Source organism: Boleophthalmus pectinirostris, unplaced genomic scaffold (genome assembly GCF_026225935.1).
Source record: "Boleophthalmus pectinirostris isolate CB_2022bp ecotype Guang Dong unplaced genomic scaffold, ASM2622593v1 HiC_scaffold_9, whole genome shotgun sequence".
NCBI classification, from domain to species: Eukaryota; Metazoa; Chordata; class Actinopteri; order Gobiiformes; family Gobiidae; genus Boleophthalmus; species Boleophthalmus pectinirostris.
This window is the reverse complement of record NW_026571541.1, coordinates 29,463,549-29,487,402: the sequence shown is the minus strand read 5'-3', so window position 1 is coordinate 29,487,402 and position 23,854 is coordinate 29,463,549. Positions and strand designations below refer to the sequence as shown.

General features: G+C 40.5%; 1 protein-coding gene across 1 annotated transcript in view; it reads left to right on the top strand.

Moving 5' to 3' along the window:
* gbe1b (glucan (1,4-alpha-), branching enzyme 1b) overlaps window positions 1-23,854 on the top strand; it is a 331,363-nt gene that overhangs the window by 29,065 nt on the left and 278,444 nt on the right. Inside the window, exons 2-3 of the mRNA XM_020941150.2 lie at window positions 11,107-11,276; window positions 23,597-23,712. Of these exons, the coding sequence (XP_020796809.2) occupies window positions 11,107-11,276; window positions 23,597-23,712 (286 nt within the window). The remainder of the gene's footprint in view (window positions 1-11,106; window positions 11,277-23,596; window positions 23,713-23,854) is intronic.

Genomic DNA, 23,854 nt, shown 5'->3' with positions numbered 1-23,854 from the left:
CGACATATAAACCGTAACGACTCTAGAGCCACATCAGCCCGTTTGACATTATAATGTGTTTAATTCAGTTTTGCGCAACTCTCACAGAAACGAAACTTAAAACCGCATCGCTAATTTGCATAAACTAAGCGAAGATAAAAATACAGCTCTTGTGCACTGATGCGGTTCAACTTCTGTCAGATTAAAAGACACGACTCAGTGGAATACAGGTTAGTGTGACCATATTTGCGTTTGTCAAAACCAGGACACCGTACGGGGGGTGGAAGGTGGGGACTCGTCATCGACATTGAGCGACTCTCACCTTTTTCCCACTGGACACCGAAACACATGTGCTGCTTTGTTCACTGAGCACATGGCCTCACACTTGTCCCGAACGCAACGGAAAGCGTGGAATTTCTTGTACAAGTCATCGTTAAATACACATTTGGTATGTTGCAGACTGACCGACTGTTTGTGTTTGCTCGCTCCTTCTGAGTGCAGAGAGCTACATGTACGGACCCCTGTTTGGTCACGCTACGCACAGCAACGATTTAAAATGAATGTATTCGATGAAATTCTTAATGATCAATTATCGATTAATCGACTAATCATGCCCATCCCTAATTTGCATCTCTCTTTCTTTCTACCAAAGAGACTGAATGTCAAAAGGTTTCTATCGCTCTCTGACTCCTCGTTTAATTAGTGTCATGACGCTTGAATGAATGTGCCAGCGTAGACTAGACGAGTTATTTGTTTATCGACAGAGCTGATGCGCACGCAGCCTGAGTGCAGAAAGCGCCACTGTCTGTGCGATTTACAAGCTGGCGCCGCCGTCAGAGCAACAAAACAGCTCATCGCCGTGTGACAAAACAAGTCACGATGCCAAATCAACACGAGCGAGTGGGACACGTCTCAACGGCCACATGCGTCAAAAGCGGGCGAGCGCGCAAACAACGAGAAGAAATGACTCAAACCCCAGCAGCCGACTGAAATCCACTGAAATCCCACAAGACACTGACACGATACCAGACAGGATCGCGGCTCCCTCATAGCGAAACAGGATCATGTAGAGCGTTAATGCGAACAATTTAAAAACCAAAATGATGAGGCTCACAGCAGCAGCCACAGAGAGAGGAGCCACAATATTCTAATATAAATCAATGACTAAAATACCTTTTAAGGGCAATTTTGTTACAGAGATTTGATAATCCATTTATTTATTGTTTTGGTTCTGCTTGGTTCAACAATGGTTTATTCAAGTGCATTTTTGTTAAGAAGTCCTTGCTGTAAATCAGACTACATTAGGCTATTCTTATGTGAGCAAGTCTATTTTATTTAGGCCTATTTTCTATGTTAAATGTCCTTTAGAAAATGAAGTTTACTGATCGTTGAAAGGGTGTATTTGCATTTTTATTTCATGGTCATTATATTAGTTGAAAATGATCTCAAAATGTCAATATTATCTTTGTCGCAATAAATTCTTGGTCAATTAATCGTCCAGTAAAAATCTGTTTACCTACCTGTGACATAACAATCTTAGGAAATTTAAAAGGGGTTTTTTTTTAGATACAAGAGAAACAAGTATGAATGATGCAAAATAGAACTTTATATTTTTAATTAGGAACACTTTTGTAACATAAATTTTGCGTGCCACCGACGATTGACACACTCTATTCCAACAAGAATTTCTTTAGTCGCCTACAGCCCTGGTCCATAGTGGTCAGTTTGGTTGTCACGTCTCGAAACTATAATAATTCTTCCTGCCTGAGTGGTCCCGCCTGATATTTTTCCCAGTCTTTTTGCAGATAGAACACTTACCGGAGCAGAGATAAGCGCCTCAGGACTCTAATCTGTGAGTCCATCTATAATCTCCAGCGTCCATTACCACGCCAGAGCAGGAAGGACAAAACGCCTTTGTCATCATTGCCGCCTGAAGGGAGCACACCTGTATGCCCAAGGAACCTCGAGAAGAGCAATGTGGATTAGCAAAGTCGCCCAATGCAATTATCGGACTAGCTATATCCAGAAATAAATGCAATTTGTGAGGTTTTATGTCATATTTATGTTGTAGTTTTCCACCAAAAGTTCTGCAGTTTCTCTCGTAATGATTATAGAGAGTTTTGGATTCCTACATAGAAGGTTATATAGAATTTCAAACTTGATTTCTATACTAAGGAATAGACTTGATGCGCAATACCAATTTTGATATCACTATGATGATCAAAAACACTTTTTAGTGTTTGTAATGTTTTAGTGAATGTAATGTTCAACATTACCATATGGCCTTACATCTGTGGAATCCCTCAGTGGTCCAGGTACGTTCCATAGTGGTCCATGGGCATAAACTAGTTTATGTGCTCTTATTCTTGTTCTGATACAGCTCAATATCATTCTAAAACTATTCAGGAAAGGTTCAAGTTTCACTCATCCTATGAACGTGACTTTTTATTATTCATACCTGCTCAAATGAGTATCTAGTTTTGACTAGGGATGGGCATTCGATTACATTTCCTTAATTGATCATTGAGAGAATTAACTAAATAAACTCAACTTTACAACATATAAACCATAACCACTCTAGAGCCACATCAACCCGTTTGACATTATAATGTGTTTAATTCAGTTTTGCCACATTTGGTTACCTTTTACAAAAATGAAACTTAAAACAGCATGGGTAACTTGCATAAACTATAAGTGCTAAAAAAAAACAGTGTTCTCTCTGTGACAGAGGGATGTTGATGATGATGATGTCGTATTGAAGATGGTTCATGTTTTCAGAGATCAGACATGTGCAGGTTTAGTGCATTTCACTTACTTTATTTATGTTGGTCATTATTTATTTTGGCTACTGTTGTGATGAAAAGACTGAAAAGTGTTTGTCTTTTGGACGCATGTGCACTCAACTTTATGCTGCAGTAACCGGGATATTGCGTTTACATGCACCATGACGAACCCGAGATACTCAAAAACCCGATCATACCCGGGGCACTGATGTGCATGTAAACACTCTCATTGAGTGGTACAGCGATCTCCAAGGAGGTGCCAGAGCCCGAATATGGGACTGTGAGGCAGCAACTCTAGTGTTTGCGCTTTTGGTTTGTCGATTAAAAATGAATGTGATCAACAAAATTCTTAATGATCAATTCGATTAGCCGACTAATCATGCCCATCCCTGGTTTCGACACCAGATTTAGCATTGATTAGTGCCTGATTTTTAATACTTTTTATAATTCAGCATTAGAGGATGTTAGTGAATATTTGGAAGGCAACAAGTAACAATTTTAGAAATAACATTTGAACACTTGAAGTTGATCATCTCCAAAGTTTTAATGTGTAGTTTCATTTGAGAGGAAAGCAGAGGAAACTACATAGACCACGATCCTTTGCTCACTTCAGTACACCCAGCGGTTGAAATTTTCTCATCAGAACATTTTAGAGGAAAGGGTAGTAAGCGTGGGAATATTGTCCATGAACATTCCCATAGTGCTCAGAAACAGCGCCCCTCTTATGTCTCAGGGCCCAAATGTGATGAAGCTGTCCCAGTATGAGCCCCTGTTCTTAGCTGCCTGATGAGACTTTCACTGACAAACCAAAACCTTTAGACCGTCTCACTGCGGAAAGAGCACTGCTGCCAAACTACTTGTAGGACTGCAGCTAACCATTATTTTAGGAGTCAACTTTACTTGATTTGATCATTTGCCTAGTTGATTTTTATGAAATACAGTGAAGGCTTCTAGAATATTTTTTTTTTTACAAATGTGTATTACTGAAAAAAAGTTATCAGTTATTCTAATTTAAAGGTCCTACATTACCCAAAAATGACTGTTAGTTGCAAATATTTAGGACTACATAGAAAGGAAGGAATATTTTCTGATCTATATTATAATGTTGTTACCTCCTCAAAAACATACCTGGAGTTGAGTTTTGTTTCATTCACACGTTTGAGTAACCCTTTAATCAAATTAAATTCAAATTACTGTCAAATTTCCATATGAAAAAGTTAAATTATGTTCTCACTCTCAATCTTCTAAATTATAATAAAATAAAAGGAAAAGTCCAAAGCTCTTTAGATCCAGATTCCTAGAGATGCAGGAGATGCAGATTCCTAGCTTCCTGGTGAGAGTTCAGCATCCTAACAGCCTGGTGTATGAAGCTGTTAGTGAGTCTGGTGGTGCGAGAATGGATCCTCCTGTACCTCCTCTCGGGGGGCAGGAGGCTGAACAGATTGTGTGCGGGGTGACTTGCATCATTCACAATTGTGGTGGCTCTGCATGAGAGGCAGGTGGTGTATATGTCTTGCAGGGAGAGGAGTAGCACACCAGTGACCTTCCTGGCTGTGTTCACGATGCGCTGCAGGGCTCTCCTGTGTCGTGGTCAGTGCACACAGTGATGCAGCTGGAAAAGAAGCTTTCAGTAGTTCTTCTGTAGAGTGTCGTCATTGATGGTGGTTGCTCGCTTCAGTTTTCGCAGGAAGTAGAGGCGTTGCTGGGCTTTCTTCACCATTGATGCAGTGTTGGTCCAGAAGATGTCCTCATAGATGTGCAACCCCAGGAATTTAGTGCTGCTCACTCTCTCTTATTATTAGTCTGTCTGTATCTCCAAAGCTCAAAATTCTCTCTTCCATTTTGTGAAGCAGTAGTTTTCAAGTTAACAGCAACAGCGGAAATCCTCCAAATGATTCTAGTGAAGGTGTATGGAGTTTAAAAGCACAGTGGAGCAATTCCTGTATTCATACGCGACATTACACGGTGGAATAGAGTTTTCTATTTAAGAGGAGAACACAACCTAAATATGCAGGGCTTGTGTGTTAAACTTGTGTGAATGAAAAAAAAAACACAGCTCCAGGTCTGTTTTTGATGAGGAAAACATTATAACATAGATGAGAAAATAGTGTAATAGGGGTCCTTTTAATCTTTACAGCCCTAACCATTTGCAGCTAATTACCAAAAACTTGTAATGACTTTCCTTTGTAATGACTCTAGAAAATATAGTGGTGATAACTCAAGGCTTTGGCAAAAGTTCTAGTTCTAATTGCAGTGCTATATTTTGTACCCACTTTCTCATTCTTTCTAATTTACAGTTTCAAGTTCAAGCAGTCCCCTGACAAAAACCTTCAATCAACACCTTTCACGTGGTATTAGTTTTGCACAGTTTTTTTTAACCTGGAGTAAAAATAGCCCTGGATTGTTACAGCGTACACAACTAACAAGGCTGTTTGCTGTTATCAGTAGACTGAAAATCAATGGTGGAAGTCGTTTTCTTAACACGCACAAGTCAAACGGCTAAATTTAAATTGTCTTTGACCCCAAACCTGTGAGAATGCTTTTATCCTACTCTGCACACAGGTAGGCTTGAATGGGAGCTATGATGCGTTCAAGTGCTTGTAGTAAGTTAACATAAGCACCAAAACTTTGCAGCTATCATTGTTAATAAAAATGACTATCGTAACTACACTTTTGGTAGAAAAAGATGGGTGACTTCAGAGCATTACGTAGCATTTTATTGGCAAACATGCTCGGAACTGCTTATTTGATCTCCAATGCAGAAATATAGATTGAAGCTCCTGCAAATTTCGTTTTCATCTTTACCAGAAAAGTGACACAAACCACCTTTTGAGGGTCCATCAAATGCGTTTCTCCATATTGATTTTATTGCTTTCTTTGTCACAGTATGGCATTAAACCTTCCTATTTTTATGGAGACCAAACCCAGCCAAGGTACAGGTCAGATCTGTGCAGAGGCAACCCCACTCACAGTTAGAGCACCTGTTTTTCTAGGTATTTTTGATTCAGAAAACAACACGTACTGTATTTTTCAGACTATAAGGTGCACCGGATTATAAAACAAACTGACGACACTCGAAACTGATCCCTCAGCCCAGGCGTCCACGATCCATTGGCAGATCATGGCGTAATTCGCCCGGTGTTGTCTCCCTGTCTTGGTGAATGTGTATTATGAATGTGAATGTGTTTGGATAATTTATGTTTGTTTTTTATTTCCTACGAGGACGACTCAAATGAGTAATAATATGTTTAAATCTAGCTTTGCACACATTTCTTTAGGTTTTACAGAAACAAAGCTTAAAACCACATGGCTAATTTGCATAAACTGTAAGCACTGAAAAAAACCAAAAACTGCTCGCTCAATGTGATGCGGTCAACTTCTGGACTAAAGGACACGACTCTGTGAGGTTCCTGAGTACTGTAGCCGTAATGCTCCAACAATCCATCAAGTGGTGTGGCTTCATAGTTTACCAAAGTCGTACTAAAACATTTTGACAGATTTATGAGCGCCGTGTACCACATAAAATCAGTTCGAGGTCAGTAAGCACAACCTGAATTAATACATAAGACGCACCGATTGTAAGACACACTGTCGACTTTTGAGAAAATTAAAGGATTTTAAGTGTGAATTTAATGTCATACTGTGGAACATTCCAGGTAGGGAAATGACATATCCATAGAAACAAGAAGGTGACGGACCAAAACAAAGCAGCATGTGCTCGTTGGAGAATCCTTAGTCTTAGTCTTAGCTGTTGATCAAAAATGAGTGAGTTGACGTCCAAACACATGTCTGATATTTTCCTGGATGTTTCTTGCCCAGTGCAGCTGAACGCTTCTCCTAACCTATGTTTAATGTAAATTGAACTGTGCAGTCATGCAGTTCCCAGATTTACATGCACATTTTAAAATTCTGTGTAGATTTCACTAGCTTTTCCCGGCACGCATGTAAACGTAGCAGACCAGAGCGAGGTACACGTGGCTCTGCATGTACAAAGCATGGGCCCTGTGTATTCCCTGTGGTCTCACTCCTGCTCTCATTTGTTCTAATCATAAGCATGACTTTCACGCCTATTAATGCTGCTGCGTGTCCATATGTGAATCCTTGTGCTCTCCTCTATCCAGTACAATGCAGAAATAAAGACCAAATACTAGCTCTGTGGCGTCTGTGTAAAGAAAATGGTTTGACATATTTAAAAATACCGGTTCATTAAACAGGGAAAGTTACAGAATTGTCAGTTTTTGGTGGAAAGCAATATAGATCAGCAACAAATGGTGAAGTGTAATGATGCTATTAGAGTGTAATTGTTCAGTAAATATGTCCCAAAATTGAAACTGATGTAAAAAGTGACCAATGCACAGTTGACTTTAATGAGCTTTTAATCAGGTTATAATGGTGTTGCCCCCATCGTTAGTGTGCTCAAAGTTGTTTTGATTGGTTCATGTATTTTAAAGAAATACTACATAGTTACAATCTATGACACCCGTGGATCATTATGTTATAATTAGCCCATTTTAAAATGCAATATTCATCTAAAATGACTTAATAAAAGAAACAAGTCCACTAACTTCTGTATTAGAAAACCACGGTTCCCATTGGGAGCTCACATCACTGTAAACATCATCATCAAAAAGCTGTGTAGCATTTTGCTCCCTGCAGATCACACTATAGCGCCTAGTGGATTTCCTTTTCTTTTTCACCAAAATGATTATGTGGCAGTGTCTAATCCTACATGTATCACTGATTAAGAAATTAAATTGAGAACAAAGTAAGTACAGCGCACGCGTCTTGAAAATACACAATTAAATATCGCTCTAATAGACCTTTTTCACAACGGCTGGAAGTGCTGCGATGTAGGGTAAACGTCACCCCCGGTTAATGAATTTCTATGGCGAAAATATCAGTGGAAATGTCTCATGTATTTTCCACCAGCTTCATAAATCTGCCCCATCACCAAATCCTCATAACAAAGGACATAAGGTCTGTCCATGAAGAAAGACGAAAACGTAAAGGCGAACAACGACGACGACGCATTAGTGAACTACTCCTGAGCAAAACTAACATTATGGGCATGAATAAAACATAAGTAACTTGTTAACTCAGACTGATTCTACAAATAAAATTAAAAATCGATTTCATGATGTAGATATTGGCATAGACAGAGAGATTTCTGCAATTTAAATGTATCTGTAGCATTCGAACCGTACAAATCTCTTTCTCTATGCTAAATGATCATGAATCATGAAATCCATTAATTTAAATTCTTAAATCAGTCTGAGTTCACAAGTTACTTATTAATGAATTACTTATTACTTATGTTTTATTCGTGACTATGAGGTTAGTTTTGCTCAGGAGTAGTTCACTAATGCACCGTTGCTGTTCGCCTTTACGTTTTCGTCTTTTTTTAGTTGGTTGGTTGGCATTTGGTGGGTGTGTTTGGTTTATTTGGTTGAAGATTTGGTGATGGGGAAGGCTGGAAAGACTTTATTAACACCCGAACATGATATTTAAAAAAAAAAAAAAAAAAAGGTGACAATCCCTGTGCACTGCTACTCAAGTGTTCAAATGTTCTTTTCTTTCTTGTTTTTTACTTTTTATTTTTTTATTTTATTTAAATTTCTTTGTATTTTTAATGGAATAAGGGACAAAAATAAATAAATCAATACTATCAAAGAGAGATAATGTGAAGTGAAAGAGAAAGCAAATTGTTGGACGTATGTGATTTGAAACTGACATTTAACTGTTGATTTGGTGATGGGGCAGATTTATGAAGCTGGTGGAAAATACGTGAGACATTTTGCCGTAGAAAAGCATAAATGTGAGTGACGTTTACTCTACATCGCGGCACTTTCAGGCCGTTGTGAAAAAGGTTTATTGGCACGAATCCCTTCAAATACAACTTCAGGTGTTTAGTTTCAATATTATCATTTATAGTGATGTTTTCTGTTGCAGTATGTTATCGTATTTGGCATAAAACATTGCAAAAAAAAAAAGAAAAAAAGCAGCTGTTTCACTGTTAACCCCTAATTAAGCAGGACTAAGCAGATTAAAACCATTTCACTGCATTTGAACAATTAAGCCTGAGACATCCAATAACGCTATCACTTCTTCTTTGCTTTAAGAATTCACATTTGTTCAGTACATCCGGACCATACGGTATTCAATGGATGAGCTATTTAAGTGATTCCAGGCCGTGATAGCCAAACCCCCGGCATTCCCAGGCAGGAGAGAGGGCACTTCCACCGGAGGGACACACACACCAGGCAGGCACCAGCTGACTCGGGTTTTCAGAAGTATTAAAAATCAGAAACTAGTCCAATTTTAAAACTAGAATCGAAAACTAGATACTCATTTTAGTACAGTCACAAAAAAAATTGCAGTACTATATCACCAAATTTGGTATCACGAGTTATTTCCGATATTTTTGCACACCTCTAGTATTGAATATCGAGTCTGTTCCTTAGTATCGAAATGTTAGTCTAGGGACAACATTACAGCAGACTCGGGCTCCAGCTCGGGGCAGATAAATTGCACAGGCAGTCAGTCCATCCTGCACGGCTCTGCTTATCGGACAGGCCCTTATCTCCGGGGATATGCCCACAGTCATAGAGCCTTATGGGAATGAGCACCTCCAGAGACCACTACAAGGTGATCCAGCCCTCGCCTGGAAATGTGAAGGAAACGAGCCAGTTTTCTCTGCTGATTGCGCTGAAATATCCAAAATGCAAATTCTGAAAAGTTAAACCTGATTTCATTTCTAATTTTGGCTGGACAAAAGAATTTATTATGTTACAAGAAGAATATTTTAGCTGCCCTCCCTCCAGCTGTACTAAAGGGCCCATATTACGCTATTTTCTGATCTACTTAAAGTGTAATGTTGGTTCCTCATCACAAACCTAACTGAATGAAAAAAAAAAAACCCCACAGCTCCAAACTAAATATGCAGGATTTGTGTGTTAAACATGTATGAGTTCTTCTCTTAAACTGAAACACTGTTTTTAAACTCCATACACCTTCACTAGAATCATTTGGATGATTTAAGGCCTGGAATTGCCGATCTCTACTGAACAAAAGATAAATAGTAGCTGTTAACTTCTGCTTCACGACATCACAAGGGGAAACGAAGCATTTGGGCTTTGGCTTTGAACATGTGTGAATGAAGCAAAACACAACTCTGGGTATGTTTTTGAGGAGGCAACAGCTTTATAACATGGCTAAAAGCTCAGAAGAATTTGTTTTGTGTTATAGAATGTTGTCATGTGAAACCCAGCATTAGCTTTGTGTATATTACGCCGGATATACACTGTGCGATATTTTTGATCATTTCACTCAGCCCCAGCTCAAACTGTACGACCAACTCGCAGGGTTTAAAAGTTCAGATTGTGGAACTACTTCAACAGTGTGAAACTCTCACGAGAGGCGACTGAATTTCAAACTGATTTGATATTCTTGTGACATACGATTGCCGATCGGGAGCAGGTCGTGAGGTATTCTTTGTTATCGGTTCTCGTTCCCCCATGTTTACTACACGAAGCATGACGTACGATTAAACCAAAACTCTGTCCGATCCCATAAACAGTCGCACTAGTGAAAAATCAGCTGAAAAAGGGCCAAAAATTGCAGTCTAAGCCCGACTTAAGGCTTTTAAAGATATAATTAAAATCTTCTGCTTCCATTCCAAAACTTGATGCCATTTTGTCTGTACTAAAAGATCAAAATTCAATTAGAAAAAATAAATAAAAATCAAATGCAAATTATTGGTACAATAATTACTAATACACTATAGGACCTTGAAAAATGGAAATGGAAAAGTTGAAGAAATGGAAATGGAAATGTACTTGATATTTTTTTATTTAAATACGCAGTATGCAACTTTTGTGCTGAAGGGTGTGCTGCATGCTTGTCTCCATGGAAATGTTGTTGTTTGCTGGAATATTCCTCAGTACGGCATTACACTTATTGATTTCAAGGATACGAGCTTGCAACACCACCAGGCTAAGTTCAAGTTTAAAGTTCAAAAAAGTTTATTGTCAATTCTTCATGCGAAAAAATATAAATAATCAAAATTGTGGTTCTCACTTCCATGCATATAAATAAATAATAATAATTATAATGTACATGATAACTGCTACAGGTCAGATCTGTGGAGAGGCGGCACCGCTCACAAAAAATGCCTGTTTTTTAAGGTATATACGAACAATTAAACTTTTGTAACTGAGATGGATACGGGGAAACATTTCAGATGAGGCGGCAACATCTCCAAGCAGCCACAAGAAAATTTCCGTAGTGGACCTTTTTAAATGCACATTCTGCCCTTGGCACCTGACCTCCTGCTTGTGTCTTGCAGGTATGAGCTGTTCCAGAAGCATCTGCATCTCCTGGAGGAGGCGGAGGGCGGATTCGAACAGTTCACCCGGAGCTACCAGCGCTTTGGCGTGCAGCGTCTGCCTGACAACAGCTTGTGGTTCAGAGAGTGGGCCCCCGCTGCAGAGGCCCTGTTTCTCACCGGGGACTTCAGTGAGTACAGTACAACAGTATACGAAACTTTAAGGAAACTGCATAAATATTACACTGTTGTAAATCAATTTAAGATTTTTTTTTCCTCTGTGTATATAAGCGAAATGTGTCTTTACTGTTCTTGTTCCTTAATCTTCAGGTAAGACTGTGCACTTAATCAAATTTAAAACAGTCATTCAGTTCAATTACTACTCTATGCATTTACCGTATTTTTCTATAAGGTGCACTTAAAATCCTTAAATTTTCTCAAAAATCGACTGCGTCTTATAATCCGTTGCGCATTACGTATTAATTCTGGTTGTGTTCACTGACCTCGAACCGATTTATGTGATACACGGCACTCAAAAATCTGTCCAAATGTTTTAGTATGACTTTCGTAAACTACGAAGCTGCACCGCTGGATGGATTGTCGGAACATTATGGCTACCGTAGTCAGGAGCCTCGCGGAGTCATACACATTCACCGAGACAGGGAGGCAACGCCGGGCGAGTTACGCCACGATCTGCTGATAGATCGTGGATGCCCGAGCTAAGGGATCAGTCTCAAGTGTCGTCTGCGCTTTCATGAAGGATTGAACCATCGCTGAACAGCTAAGTAACAGCGATGAGTTTGACTCTGATAATAACGAGAGGAATCCGGGCGTGCTTGATGCCGAAATCACCCAATAAATTAAAGTTTGACTTTTGTTTAATGCTCCTTCATAATCTTGTGCGTCTTATGACAACATTATTGATATTATCCCTCAAAATCCAGGCCGCCTTATAGTCCAAAAAATATGGTACATAAATGTAATCAAAAATACAACTTCTGTCTGTGCAGGAAAAAGTGTGCTCATTAAAAAAGTAAAAACGCTTTTCTAATCTACATACCCTTTTAAAACTTCAATGTCCCAAAACATTTTCTAGTATAATATACTGGGTCTACTTTCTCTACAGATTGATTGTTTGAAAATAATTCAGCTTTTGCAGTCAAAATAAGTCTTCTGCATACTATCTGCATCTAATTTATAAACCGCTTTATTATCTTGTAATCAGGAACTGCGTGTTAGCATGGTAGTTGTTAGTTTTACGGTCACAGCAAAGCTCCGCACTGGAATCTGAAAGCTGTGAAAAGCAGGATGTTGCGATGCATAAGGTTTGCACTTCTCCAAACTATTTTAAATGAACTAGTTGTGTTTTTCATGTTTTTAAGACTCTAAAAATCAAGTACAGGACCTTTTTAAATTTTTCTTTTTTTTTTTTTTTAAATGTGGTGATTTCTTATTCCAATTAATCGATAATTTGCAAAAAAGCCCGAAAATATAAATCTATTTTTGACCCAGATGAAGGGGTTCTGTTTGGGGACATCCTGATTATTATACTTACAGACACAACACATTTTTTAAAAACAAGAAACTTACTCCGGTCTCTTTTCAGTTTGTACAACAACAATCTCCTCACAGGGCCTAGTTACATAAGTTTTCCATTTGATAAGACAAAACCGCTCCCGCATCGAGCATCTACCCGACAACCCCACCTGTTCTTTCCCCCCCCCGCTCCTCATTGCAGACTTCAGCGCGTACACTCCCAGACCCGGTATAAGTGTATGAGAGGGAGAGCCAGAGAGACACCGCCGGAGGGCACCTGTCAGCACCTGTCAGCACCTCAGCACCCTGCCCTCGCTCTCATGTCCACCCTGTCTCCCCACAGCTCTGCCTGGGTTAAGAACTCCTGCTCCCACCTCTCCGCTGTACACTGTCAGAAGCAGATATAGGCCAGCGGAAAAACTCAACTATGCCCCTGGTGTATTTTTAGGCGTATGCTGTCATTGCCACTGTGCATAAAGCGGCATTGCATAATAACAAGCTAAAAGACTCAGCTAAAACACTGACAGTTAAAGGGAGCCAAGGAAGTTTGTCACATATAAAGGATGACTCTGGCTCGATCCCTTTTTTTTCATCTGGGCTGGATCAGATTTTTACGCCGTCTTGAAAGCAAACAGACGCGTAACTGTGAGTGGAACGGACAACGAGGGTCACCGGGACACTGTACGTACTCCAGTGGGATTTGAACCAGCGCCGCCATCTCCGCATAAACGCAAAACCCAAATTTGGCCGCGTCTCAGTTCTCCTTTTTCTCGATTCCTCTCCTTGATCCTTCATTTTTCAGCAAGTCGAGGAAACCACAGAGGAAACATGAGGGAGCGTTCAGGAGGAAGACATCAGATCAAATAATAAAACTTTATTTCTCTCACTGAGGAGTTTATATTGTTGCTACAACTTAAGTACAGGGATAGCAGCAAAGGATGTTTGACAGTAAAACTAATAAAATGCTGAATTTCAATAAGTTATGTGATGATCTGACATTGATTTAAAAGTCCTGGAACAGTAATATGATAATAATCCTTAGTATAATCCTCACTGCAGGGTCGTTTTGGTCTCTCTCCACTGCTCCTCTGCTCCTCTACTCCTCTACTCCTCTACTCCTCTACTCCTTTGTCCTCTGCTCCTCTACTCCTCTCCTTCTGTCCTCTGCTCCTCTACTCCTCTACTCCTTCTACTCCTTTGTCCTCTACTCTTCTACTCTTCTTCTCCTCTACTCCTTTGTCCTCTACTCTTCTACTCCTTTCTCTACTCTTCTCTCTCTCTCTACTCCTCTGTCCCTCTACTCTACTCCTCTGCTCCTCTCTACTCTCTTTCTCCCTCTGCTCCTCTACTCCGTCTCTGTCTTCTGCTCCTCTACTCCTTTGTCCTCTACTCCTGTCCTCTGCTCCTCTTGCTCCTCTGCTTCTCTGTCCTCTACTCCTCTACTCCCGTCTTTCTCCTACTTTGTCTCCTCTACTCCTCTACCTCTACTCCTCTGTCCTCTGCTCCTCTTCCTCTGCTCTCTACTCCTTTGTCCTCTACTCCTCTTTGTCCTTCTCTGCTCCTCTACTCTTCTTGCTCCTACTCCTCTACTCCTTTGTCTCTACTCCTTTGTTTCTCTCCTCCTCTGCTCCTCTACTCCTCTGTCTCCTCTACTCCTCTGTCCTCTACTCCTCTCTCCTCTACTCCTCTGTCCTCTTGCTCTCTACTCCTCTGCTCCTCTCTACTCCTTTGTCTCTTCTACTCCTTGTCTCTACTCCTTTGTCCTCTACTCCTCTGTCCTCTGTCCTCTACTCCTCTGCTCCTCTACTCTCTCTTGTCCTTCTGCTCCTCTCTACTCCTCTACTCCTTTTGTCCTCTACTCCTCTGTCCTCTCTCTCCTTCTACTCCTCTACTCCTTTGTCCTCTACTCCTCTGTCCTCTGCTCCTCTACTCCTTTGTCCTCTACTCCTTTGTCCTCTACTCCTCTGTCTCTCTCTCTGCTCCTCTACTCCTCTACTCCTCTTTGTCCTCTACTCCTCTGTCCTCTGCTCCTCTCTCCTCTGCTCCTCTACTCCTCTACTCCTTTGTTCTCTACTCCTTTGTCCTCTACTCCTTTGTTCTCTACTCCTTGTCTCTCTACTCCTTTGTCCTCTACTCCTCTGTCCTCTGCTCCTCTACTCCCTCTGCTCCTCTACTCCTCTGTCCTCTGCTCCTCTACTCCTCTACTCCTCTGTCCTCTACTCCTCCTGTCCTCTGCTCCTCTGCTCCTCTACTCCTCTGTCCTCTACTCCTCTCCTCTACTCCTCTGTCCTCTCTCTGTCCTCTGTCCTCTGCTCCTCTGTCCTCTACTCCTCTGTCCTCTGCTCCTCTGCTCTTATGCTTGCTCCTCTGTCCTCTACTCCTCTACTCCCCTGTCCTCTGCTCTCTACTCGTCTGTCCTCTACTCATCTGTCCTCTGTCCTCTGTCCTCTGCTCTTCTGTCCTGCCTGTGCTCTTCCTGCTCTCTCCTCCCTGTGTCTCCTCTGTGAGTGGGACTTCCTCTTCCTCACCCATTTCCTGCACATTCAAGGAGAGGAATCAAGGAGAAGGAAGTCAAGGATGAGAAATGGGATGCAGCCATTATCGCATGTGGACAAAAAAATGTGAATACTTGCCCAGGGTCCACCGTGTGACGACAGAAACATGCACCATCTGCTCAGCCCTGACCAATCAGAGCAATGGAGGCTATACAGAGCTAGCACTACAATCAGTATTTACTGTATAAAGTGTAAGTCGCACCAGCCAAAAAATGCGTAATGAAGAAGAAGAAAAAAAAAACATATAAGTCGCACTTTTTTAGGGGTAAATTTATTTTAGAAAATCAGAGACCAGGAACCAACATTTCATCTTCAAAGACAAGTTACAGTAATCACATCGTCACATATGAACAGTTCTTCAGATAACTATAGCATAAAGAACAGAACAAGTTTACCAAACTCTCCATCTCACTCCAAATCACTAAATCATTGAATTCTTCATCGTCAGTGTCACTTCTGAGCAGCTCCACGACCTCCAGAGGTAAACCATAGATCCATGAGGTAAACGGAGCGCCACTTCCTCTTCTGTGTAGCTGTCGTCAGACTCAGCATCAGTTCCAGTTAGAATTATTCCGGCCTTTCTGAATCCTGACAGGATCGTTTCAGTTGTAACTGAAGTCCAGGCTTTGTCAATCCATCCAGTGACTTCCAGGAAAGTTGCATGGTGCATCCTTCCGGTTGTCACAAGTTTCTCACTCACTCCAAACTTTCTTTCTGCTGCTCGATTACCGTTTCCGGCTACAAATTTCACTACTTACAGCTTGTAATCTGCAAAATATGATTTTCTTTTTGGGGGCATTTGTGCTCAGTCTTCTCAGTTGTCTTTATAAGTTTATTTAAGTTAAAATTTTTAGTGGTAATGGTGCCATCGACTGACGTGATACAGACAGGACAGAGGCTCTTTCTCAGGAGACAGCTGTCAGTGTGAAAATTGTTAAATATAAGTTAGGGATGGGCATTCGATGAAATTTTCTTAATTGATCGTCGGAAGAATTAAGGATCGATTATCGATTAATCATTAATGTTTTTATATTAAAATGATCATCATTATTATTACTATCTGCACTACTAATCTGCATAAATAAATTCAACTTTACGACATATAAACCGTAACCAACTCTAGAGCCACATCAATCCGTTTGAGATTATAATGTGTTTAATTCAGTTTTGCGCAACTCTCACAGAAACGAAACTTAAAACTGCATGGCTAATTTGCATAAACTCAGCGAAGATAAAAACTACAGCTCTTGTGTCGCTGATGTGGTCAATTTCTGTCGGATTAAAAGACATGACTCAGTGGAATACAGGTTAGTGTGACCATATTTGCGTTTGTCAAAACCAGGACACCGTACGGGGGGTGAGAGGTGGGGACTCGTCATCGACATTGCGCGACTCTCACCTGGCAAAACTTTTTCCCACTGGACACCGAAACATATGTTCCTGCTTTGTACACTGTGCACATGGACTCACACTTGTCCTGAACGCAACGGAAAGCGTGGAATTTCTTGTACAAGTCATCGTTAAATACACATTTGTGCTTTGGTACGTCGCAGACTGACCGACTGTTTGTGTTTGCTCGCTCCTTCTGAGTGCAGAGAGACACATGTACGGACCCCTGTTTGGTCACGCTACGCACAGCAACCTACATTCGGTTTGTCGTTTAAAATTAACGTAATCGATGAAATTCTTAATAATCAATTATCGATTAATCGACTAATCATGCCCATCCCTAATATAAGTAACACCAGAGTCGCAGGACCATTCAAACCATGAAAAAAGTATGACTTATAGTCCGGAAAATACGGTACTATAAAAATGTTATACTTAAAAAAGGAAATATATTAGTTACATTTATATTGTTAAATATATATATTATGTCTTGTGTCTCATAGATTCTAGTGTGTGTTTGTATTTCTTACATTGAAACCGACCTAAATGCTCAATCACTGTCAATACATGAATTGTCAGCCTGGGATCCTTCTGTGTATTCAGTGCAGAAGATGTCTGGTCCCCACCTCCTCCCTGCATCTCAAACTCAGAGCTGTGTCAGATTTGTTTATTTCGGTCTGTCGTCAGAAATCTTCCATGTTTTTCAGTCTTTTTTTTTTTTTCCCCTTCCTTATAAGCAGCATGTTTGATACCGACAGACTATCCTTGCTCCTGATTGGCTAATCCACCTGTCAATCACATCCATCTGAACAGTGGGAGATCAGACAAGCACCCAGACTACACATCTTTACAAAACTTTATTAGAGAAGTTGTATTCTTTACTAGCCAGGCAAAATAATCCACAGAGATATTTTTTTTAGGAAGGTTTTTAATTTTTTTATGTTACAAGACTAAAAGTGCATATTTAAATAGAATCTAATCCTGACACAGTGGGCGTCTTAGTTGGCTGCTACTAACTACTGAATACTCATTTGTAACATTCTGAAACATGCATGAAGCTCGCGTCTGGTTTGAACTTAAGATGTCCTCAGCAGAACTCAAGAACACAGAAGAGGAGCGCGCACAAGTTAAAGCCCGTCTTCATCTGGTCTTGTGAAAAATATTGATTACACAGGATAAACTTGCATACGCTGTTGTACGTGGCCATGTTTAATATTTTAATAGCTGGGTATTTCATCAGAGCCCTGCTAAAGTTGTTCGGAGCGTGCAACCTCTTGTATTTGCACTGAAATCCGTTCCCTCCGCGCCCAACTCTGGAAGTAATTTCAGGTTAATAGCTTTGCGAGCGTTCTTCCCAGTTAACGTGAGCGGGGGCTATGTATTTTTTATCATCATCGGCAAGATTAAATGAGTCGCCCGCTCATCACTCACAGCGATATAAAGGAAAATGGGATGTCATTTCTCCCAAAGTGAATTGTTTTGTCGTCTTTATCCGAAGCATTAGCGCACCGATATTTATGATTCATGTCAGTAGTTTTTAGTGCGCTCATCAGGCGAACCATGTCTGAAACCAATCTAATGTGAAAAATGATTATGGAGAGGTGCAATCAGCGAAACAAGCGCGCACATTGACAGCTGCTGTATTGTGATAAAGGAAAGCAAATTAGAATTGTTCTGCTTTCACTTGGGACCCAAGCAAAACTTTTATTTCAGTCCAAAAACACAAGTAAATTGGAATGCTTTAGTCTAACACTGAGCTCAGATGCTGGTTCAAAAATTCATGATGTTTTTGTTGGGTAGTTTGGGGGATTGTTGTGCAACTTATCTTTCCATAAATGTTATATGTGCTGTTGTGTGTCCTCTAGTATCAATAAATGAATATAACGTTATTAAAAATCACAAAAAAAGAAAAAAAGTATGAATGAATGGAATGTTTTTTTGGACAGTAATGCATAAACATGCATATGTATAATACAAAGAAAAAAATAAACCTTTTGCAAAGCGAGCAAACAAAAGCAGTTGTCAAAGAGAGTTTGTTTTAATAAGACAGTCCTTACCTGGAGCACTCGTCAGGTAGGGTGAGCAGATTCTGCTCCGTTTTGAGGTGAGAAACAGCCCTTTGGACAAAAGCGTTGGAAGGCAGTAATATTAAAGAAAAACATTTTCTTGTAAAGGCCAGTATGAAGAGCAGTCGCCTCACAGGGATTCACAAACTAGTTAGAGAGACTAATAAACCCAGATTCATTGGTTAAATGTGTGATTTTTAAAGTTTATGTTATACAATATGATAACGCCCAGCCTTGCCTCATAGTTGCCTCAAAATTTGCATAAAATGAAAACTGAATTTCTAGTAGTGCACTGAAGAAGGAAACGGTCTGATTTGAGTTGCTTTCATGTGCATGCGGGACAGTTGGGATCAGGGCGGTTCACTCGCTCTGTGTGCTTTCATGTGCTTTTACTCGGATTCTGAGAACACACTCTGGATCTGTTCATGATCTGATTTGTTGTTGGACAAATCTCTTGTTTGACTTCCACCAATCAATGCTCCTGACGTCACAACTCTGGTCATTCGTGCGGCTTCCAGGATTCCCATTTCTCCGACTTGAGTGAACCACAATGTTCAGCGTGCAACCTCTCCTCGGAAAGCTGTATTTACAATTTATCCGACGCCACATGAAAGCAGCATAAGGCAACAAACAAAAAACAAGTCAGTCTGAAGCGTGATGTTACAAAGTAGATGATAAACCTGTAAATGAGGATTGATCTGTCATCACATTTACCTCTTGCAATATTTCCTGTTTACTTCTCTTTGCCTGTCAGCTAATCTTTCAAAGTCATCATCTTTTTTTTTTTTTTTTTTTTTTTATAAAGCTAACAGCCACGTTTTGAATAACTTTTTATCTCTTTGGAATATTTTCGCCCTGGTATGATGTAACAATTTACCTTGCTAACATTATTATCTCTACCCAGGCACACACTCTGCAGGCAATTTCAGGGTCTACCTCGCCAACCCATGCCCAAACTGGAATGCATTATAGCTCGCTGGTGGGAATGGGGCTTTTGTTTATTCGCGGTTCCATTTTCTTGGTCCTTAGCTGTGTTTCCGTACACTTCCTCGTCCCCTCCCATTCCCCTTTCCTTTTTAATTATCTTCCAGGACCTTGGGCACTCGCTCAATTCCAACATTCAATTCTGCGGGAGATTACATTTTGACACGGCTCAGTCATATTATTTGATTTCAATTTCATAGCCAGCCCAGCAGCCCCAGTCATGAATTCGGCGCGGGGTCGGGTTGCATAATGCGCAATTTATATATTTATTTTAGATTTTTTTTTATTTTACTGAAAGGCTCTGAGGACAATTTGTGAAGAATACATAGCTTTGTCTCTTTGGGTGTCATTCCAGGTCAGTTCCGGAGCACCTTTTGCAATTCACTTTCTATATACGCTGTTGTTTCGGTACGCGAATAACAAGCAGGCACAGAATCCCAGATACAAGAATAAATAAAAACAAAAAAAATAAAAACGCAGGGAATTGACATGCCAACCTTGTCGCCGCGTAATAAAATGATTTGTATCCTAATCTATTTCTGCCAGTCAATGAGGGTTGCTTGTGCTTTATCACGGCATCATGGCTATAACATCTGTCAGGGCCCCCCTCAAATGCATAATGCAATAAGAAATGGAGCGGGATTGGGAGCGCGGTTTCATCAGTTTGCCTTGTGCTTCAGTGAGCTCATTGCAATGCGTCGCTGCTAAAAAAAAAAAAAAAAAAAAAAGTCGCAGAACACACAAGAGGAAGTGGGAAACTGTAGTGAAGAGAGCTAAGTCTAGTGTAGCGTTGTAGAAGATTTATTTACAGGAGTCGAAGGGGTTAGTCAAATATCTCACGGCGAGTTTTGTTTTGTAATTGTTTTTAGACTTGCAATTTGTTTTACTTATTTTTTTTAAAGGGACAGTCCGGGGTTTTGGACATAGGAACTCATTTCCTAGTGAGCCAGAGTGTTGGAGACGTGTGGAGACACTTTTTAAAATATTCTGTCCAGTCCTTGTATTTACAGAGGTCATTGATGCTAGGCTAGTGCATGTCAATGGCCATAGTTAGCCTGCCACTAAAAACAGTCTTACACACTCCGCAAAACACCCGAAACAAATCTATTATTACACCAGACTGTCGATGTGAATGTCTGTGTCGATAGAATAATTTTAGAAGTAAAACCAACCGTGTATTGGAAGGATTTATGTTTGAGCAGCAGCGAGTTGTACTTTTTGATAGAAAGCTTGGCAGCGGCGGACTGATATATGAGAAAATAGTCCCTCAACATGCGACGATTCATGCGAGGCAAGGTTAGTTTTAGTTCAAAGTTTATTCTATCAACACAGACATTTACGTCAACAGTCTGGCGTAATAATAGATTTGTTTCTGGTGCTTTGTGTTTTTAGTGTTAGACTAACTATGGCCATTGACATGCACTAGCCTAGCACCAGCGAGTGTCTCCAACACTTTGACTAACTAAGAAATGGGGTCCTATGTCCAAAATTCCAGACTGTCCCTTTAAATTCAATCAGAAACCAGAGTTTTGCCTTCATGGTAAAGCGAATAACTACAACTACCATGCAAACCACTCCTGATTATCAGACAATAAAACACTTGATAATAATTAGACGCAGATGTTGAACCTGGTATTTTCAATTACTGACTAATCTCACTATATTCCAACATAATTTTGCATTTTATCTATTTTAATTTTAGATGCCCCCCATCTCATCTGTATTAAATATTATTGGACAACAGAAAGCTGTGACGTCAGTAGGGCAGTGGGTTTGCTCTGTTTGACCTTGACTGAAACCCTCATTTCTTTAAAGCCACAGATACAATTTCAGTAAAAGTATTTCTCATGGAACTTTGACCTCATTGTTATGTTATTCCGACTCCCTTATGAGTACGATACTGCGAGCTGATTCCCCAAATGGAGCTTGTGATTATTTGCCCCTCAAGTGTAATCAGTGCTTTCTACTCTGCTTCATTCCTACATTTCTTTGCTGTTTAATATATTGCTGCAGTTTGCTAATGATTAAACCCTATGATGCAAGTGCAGTTGAAATACCAATTTCACGGCAGCGTCAGCTTGAAAAAGTTAACAGACTTGTGTGCACAGTTACTGCTTATAAAAAAAAAGACTATTTATGACGTTACAAGTGGAAATTATGCTACAAACGTTTCAAGAAGAAGTTGACAAAGTTTAACCATCATAAACTTAGACTGCTGCCGTTACTATTTCTATGTGGATGTGAATAAACTTGATTTCTGGTTGATTTATGTAAAACAAAATATATACAGTATTGTCTGGGTCATCCTTCATTGCATGGAATGTTCCACAGTATGACATGAAACAGCTCTACCTTGCATTTATTAAATTACAGGTGGTTTTATAGCCCAAAAATACCCAGAAAAACAACATTCTGACTGTGAGCAGGGTCACCTCTCCCAGAGTCCTGCAGGAGTCAATTTTTGGAGACCTGCACCCGCTGTACCCGCGCAGTACAACACCACACCCGCCCGTTAACCCGTGATCATATCAAAGTTAAATCTGCACCCGCCCGGACCCGTTAACGTCTCGCCCATGCTCATGATAAATCGGGGTCAGCTCATTAGTCCAACAGCCCAGTAGTCCAGGACTGAACCAGGACTGAACCTACGCCGTGTCAGTAGTGGATTATAAATATATACACACCGTAACTGCCGAGCCGATTGCCAGGACTACACCGAGACTGAACCGAGACTGAACCAGGACTAAACCAGGACTAAACCAGGACTAAACCAGGACTGAACCAGGACTAAACCAGGACTGAACCTATGCTGTGTCATTAGCAGATTATAAATATATACAGGCCGCAACTGCAGAGCCGATTGCCAGGACCGAACCAGGACTGGACCAGAACTGGACCGAGACTACACCAAGACTCAACCAGGACTCAACCAGGACTCAACCAGGACTCAACCAGGACTCAACCAGGACTCAACCAGGACTAAACCAGGAGTGCAGCTGCTAAGCCGATCACCTCCGCTGTTGGTTTTACGTAATAAATACTCTAAAGTCACTCTCTAAGCCTGGTTTGACATCGTTCCAGGAAAATATGGGGGAATGGCCCTTGTTTCCAAAGCAACGGACGTCCTGGACACGCGTCAAGTATTTTTCTCCCTTTTGTCGTTCATTCGTCGCATATCCGCTCGTAAAATTCCAGAACGTTAAAACCGGCCCGTTTCAGCAACTATTTGCGGTGCAGGACTCTGGCCTCTCCACAGATCGGACCCGTATCTTGATCTGGTTTGGCCTCCATGGAGATAGAAATGTTTAATGCCACACTGTGAAACATCCAGACAAAGCAATAACATCTGCATGAAGAAAAGCATTTGACGGACCCACCACCAGAAAAGTTACATAATGCATCTTTAAATTACAATGTTAACCTGAAGTACTGCACTAGCCACTCCACTGGAACTTTTCATAACTTTCAGAGGCCAGAGCAAAGTACACACACATTAGAATGCTAGTAACACACTTCCTGTTTTGCGGAGAATATAATTGGATCAGGAGCACCCAAACTTTTTTCCTCTACGGGCTAAAATGAATATGTATTTGTAGTAGTATTTGTAGTTTGTCTGCAAAGATATTTACAATTTAAATAGTGTTTAATTATTGTGCTTTTAAGGGGGTAAACTGGTATTGGTTTTCTTTCATTTCTTAACACTCTTTTCTGTGTGAAATTAAATCAAAATAGTTATTTCTTACAAATCTCAGCAAACCTTCCAGGGCCAAATTAAAGCCCTTGGAGACTCATTCTCACTCTAAGAGCTGCTGTTACTGGGGCATTTTACTTAATTACATGGAAAAAAAAAAATCTGCTACAACCGCTTTATAGGGCGAGTCAATTTAGTGTAATATAGGACCTTTTAAAGTAATTTTTAAGTTTTGGAGCAGTTGTATTTTTCATTGGCGTTTTTAAACCCTGTGTTCCGTGTGTTTGCAGATGGCTGGGACAAATTCTCTCATCCTTACAAAAAGAAAGAATTTGGAAAATGGGAACTGACTATTCCTCCTCTGAACGACAACTCTCCTGCGGTGGCTCACGGCTCCAAACTCAAGGTAAGGAAACACACATGCATAGGAACACACACACACACAAACACACAGAGACACACACACACACAAACACACAGAGACACACACACACACACAAACACACAGAGAGTTGCACAGAGACATAGAGACACACACACACACAGAT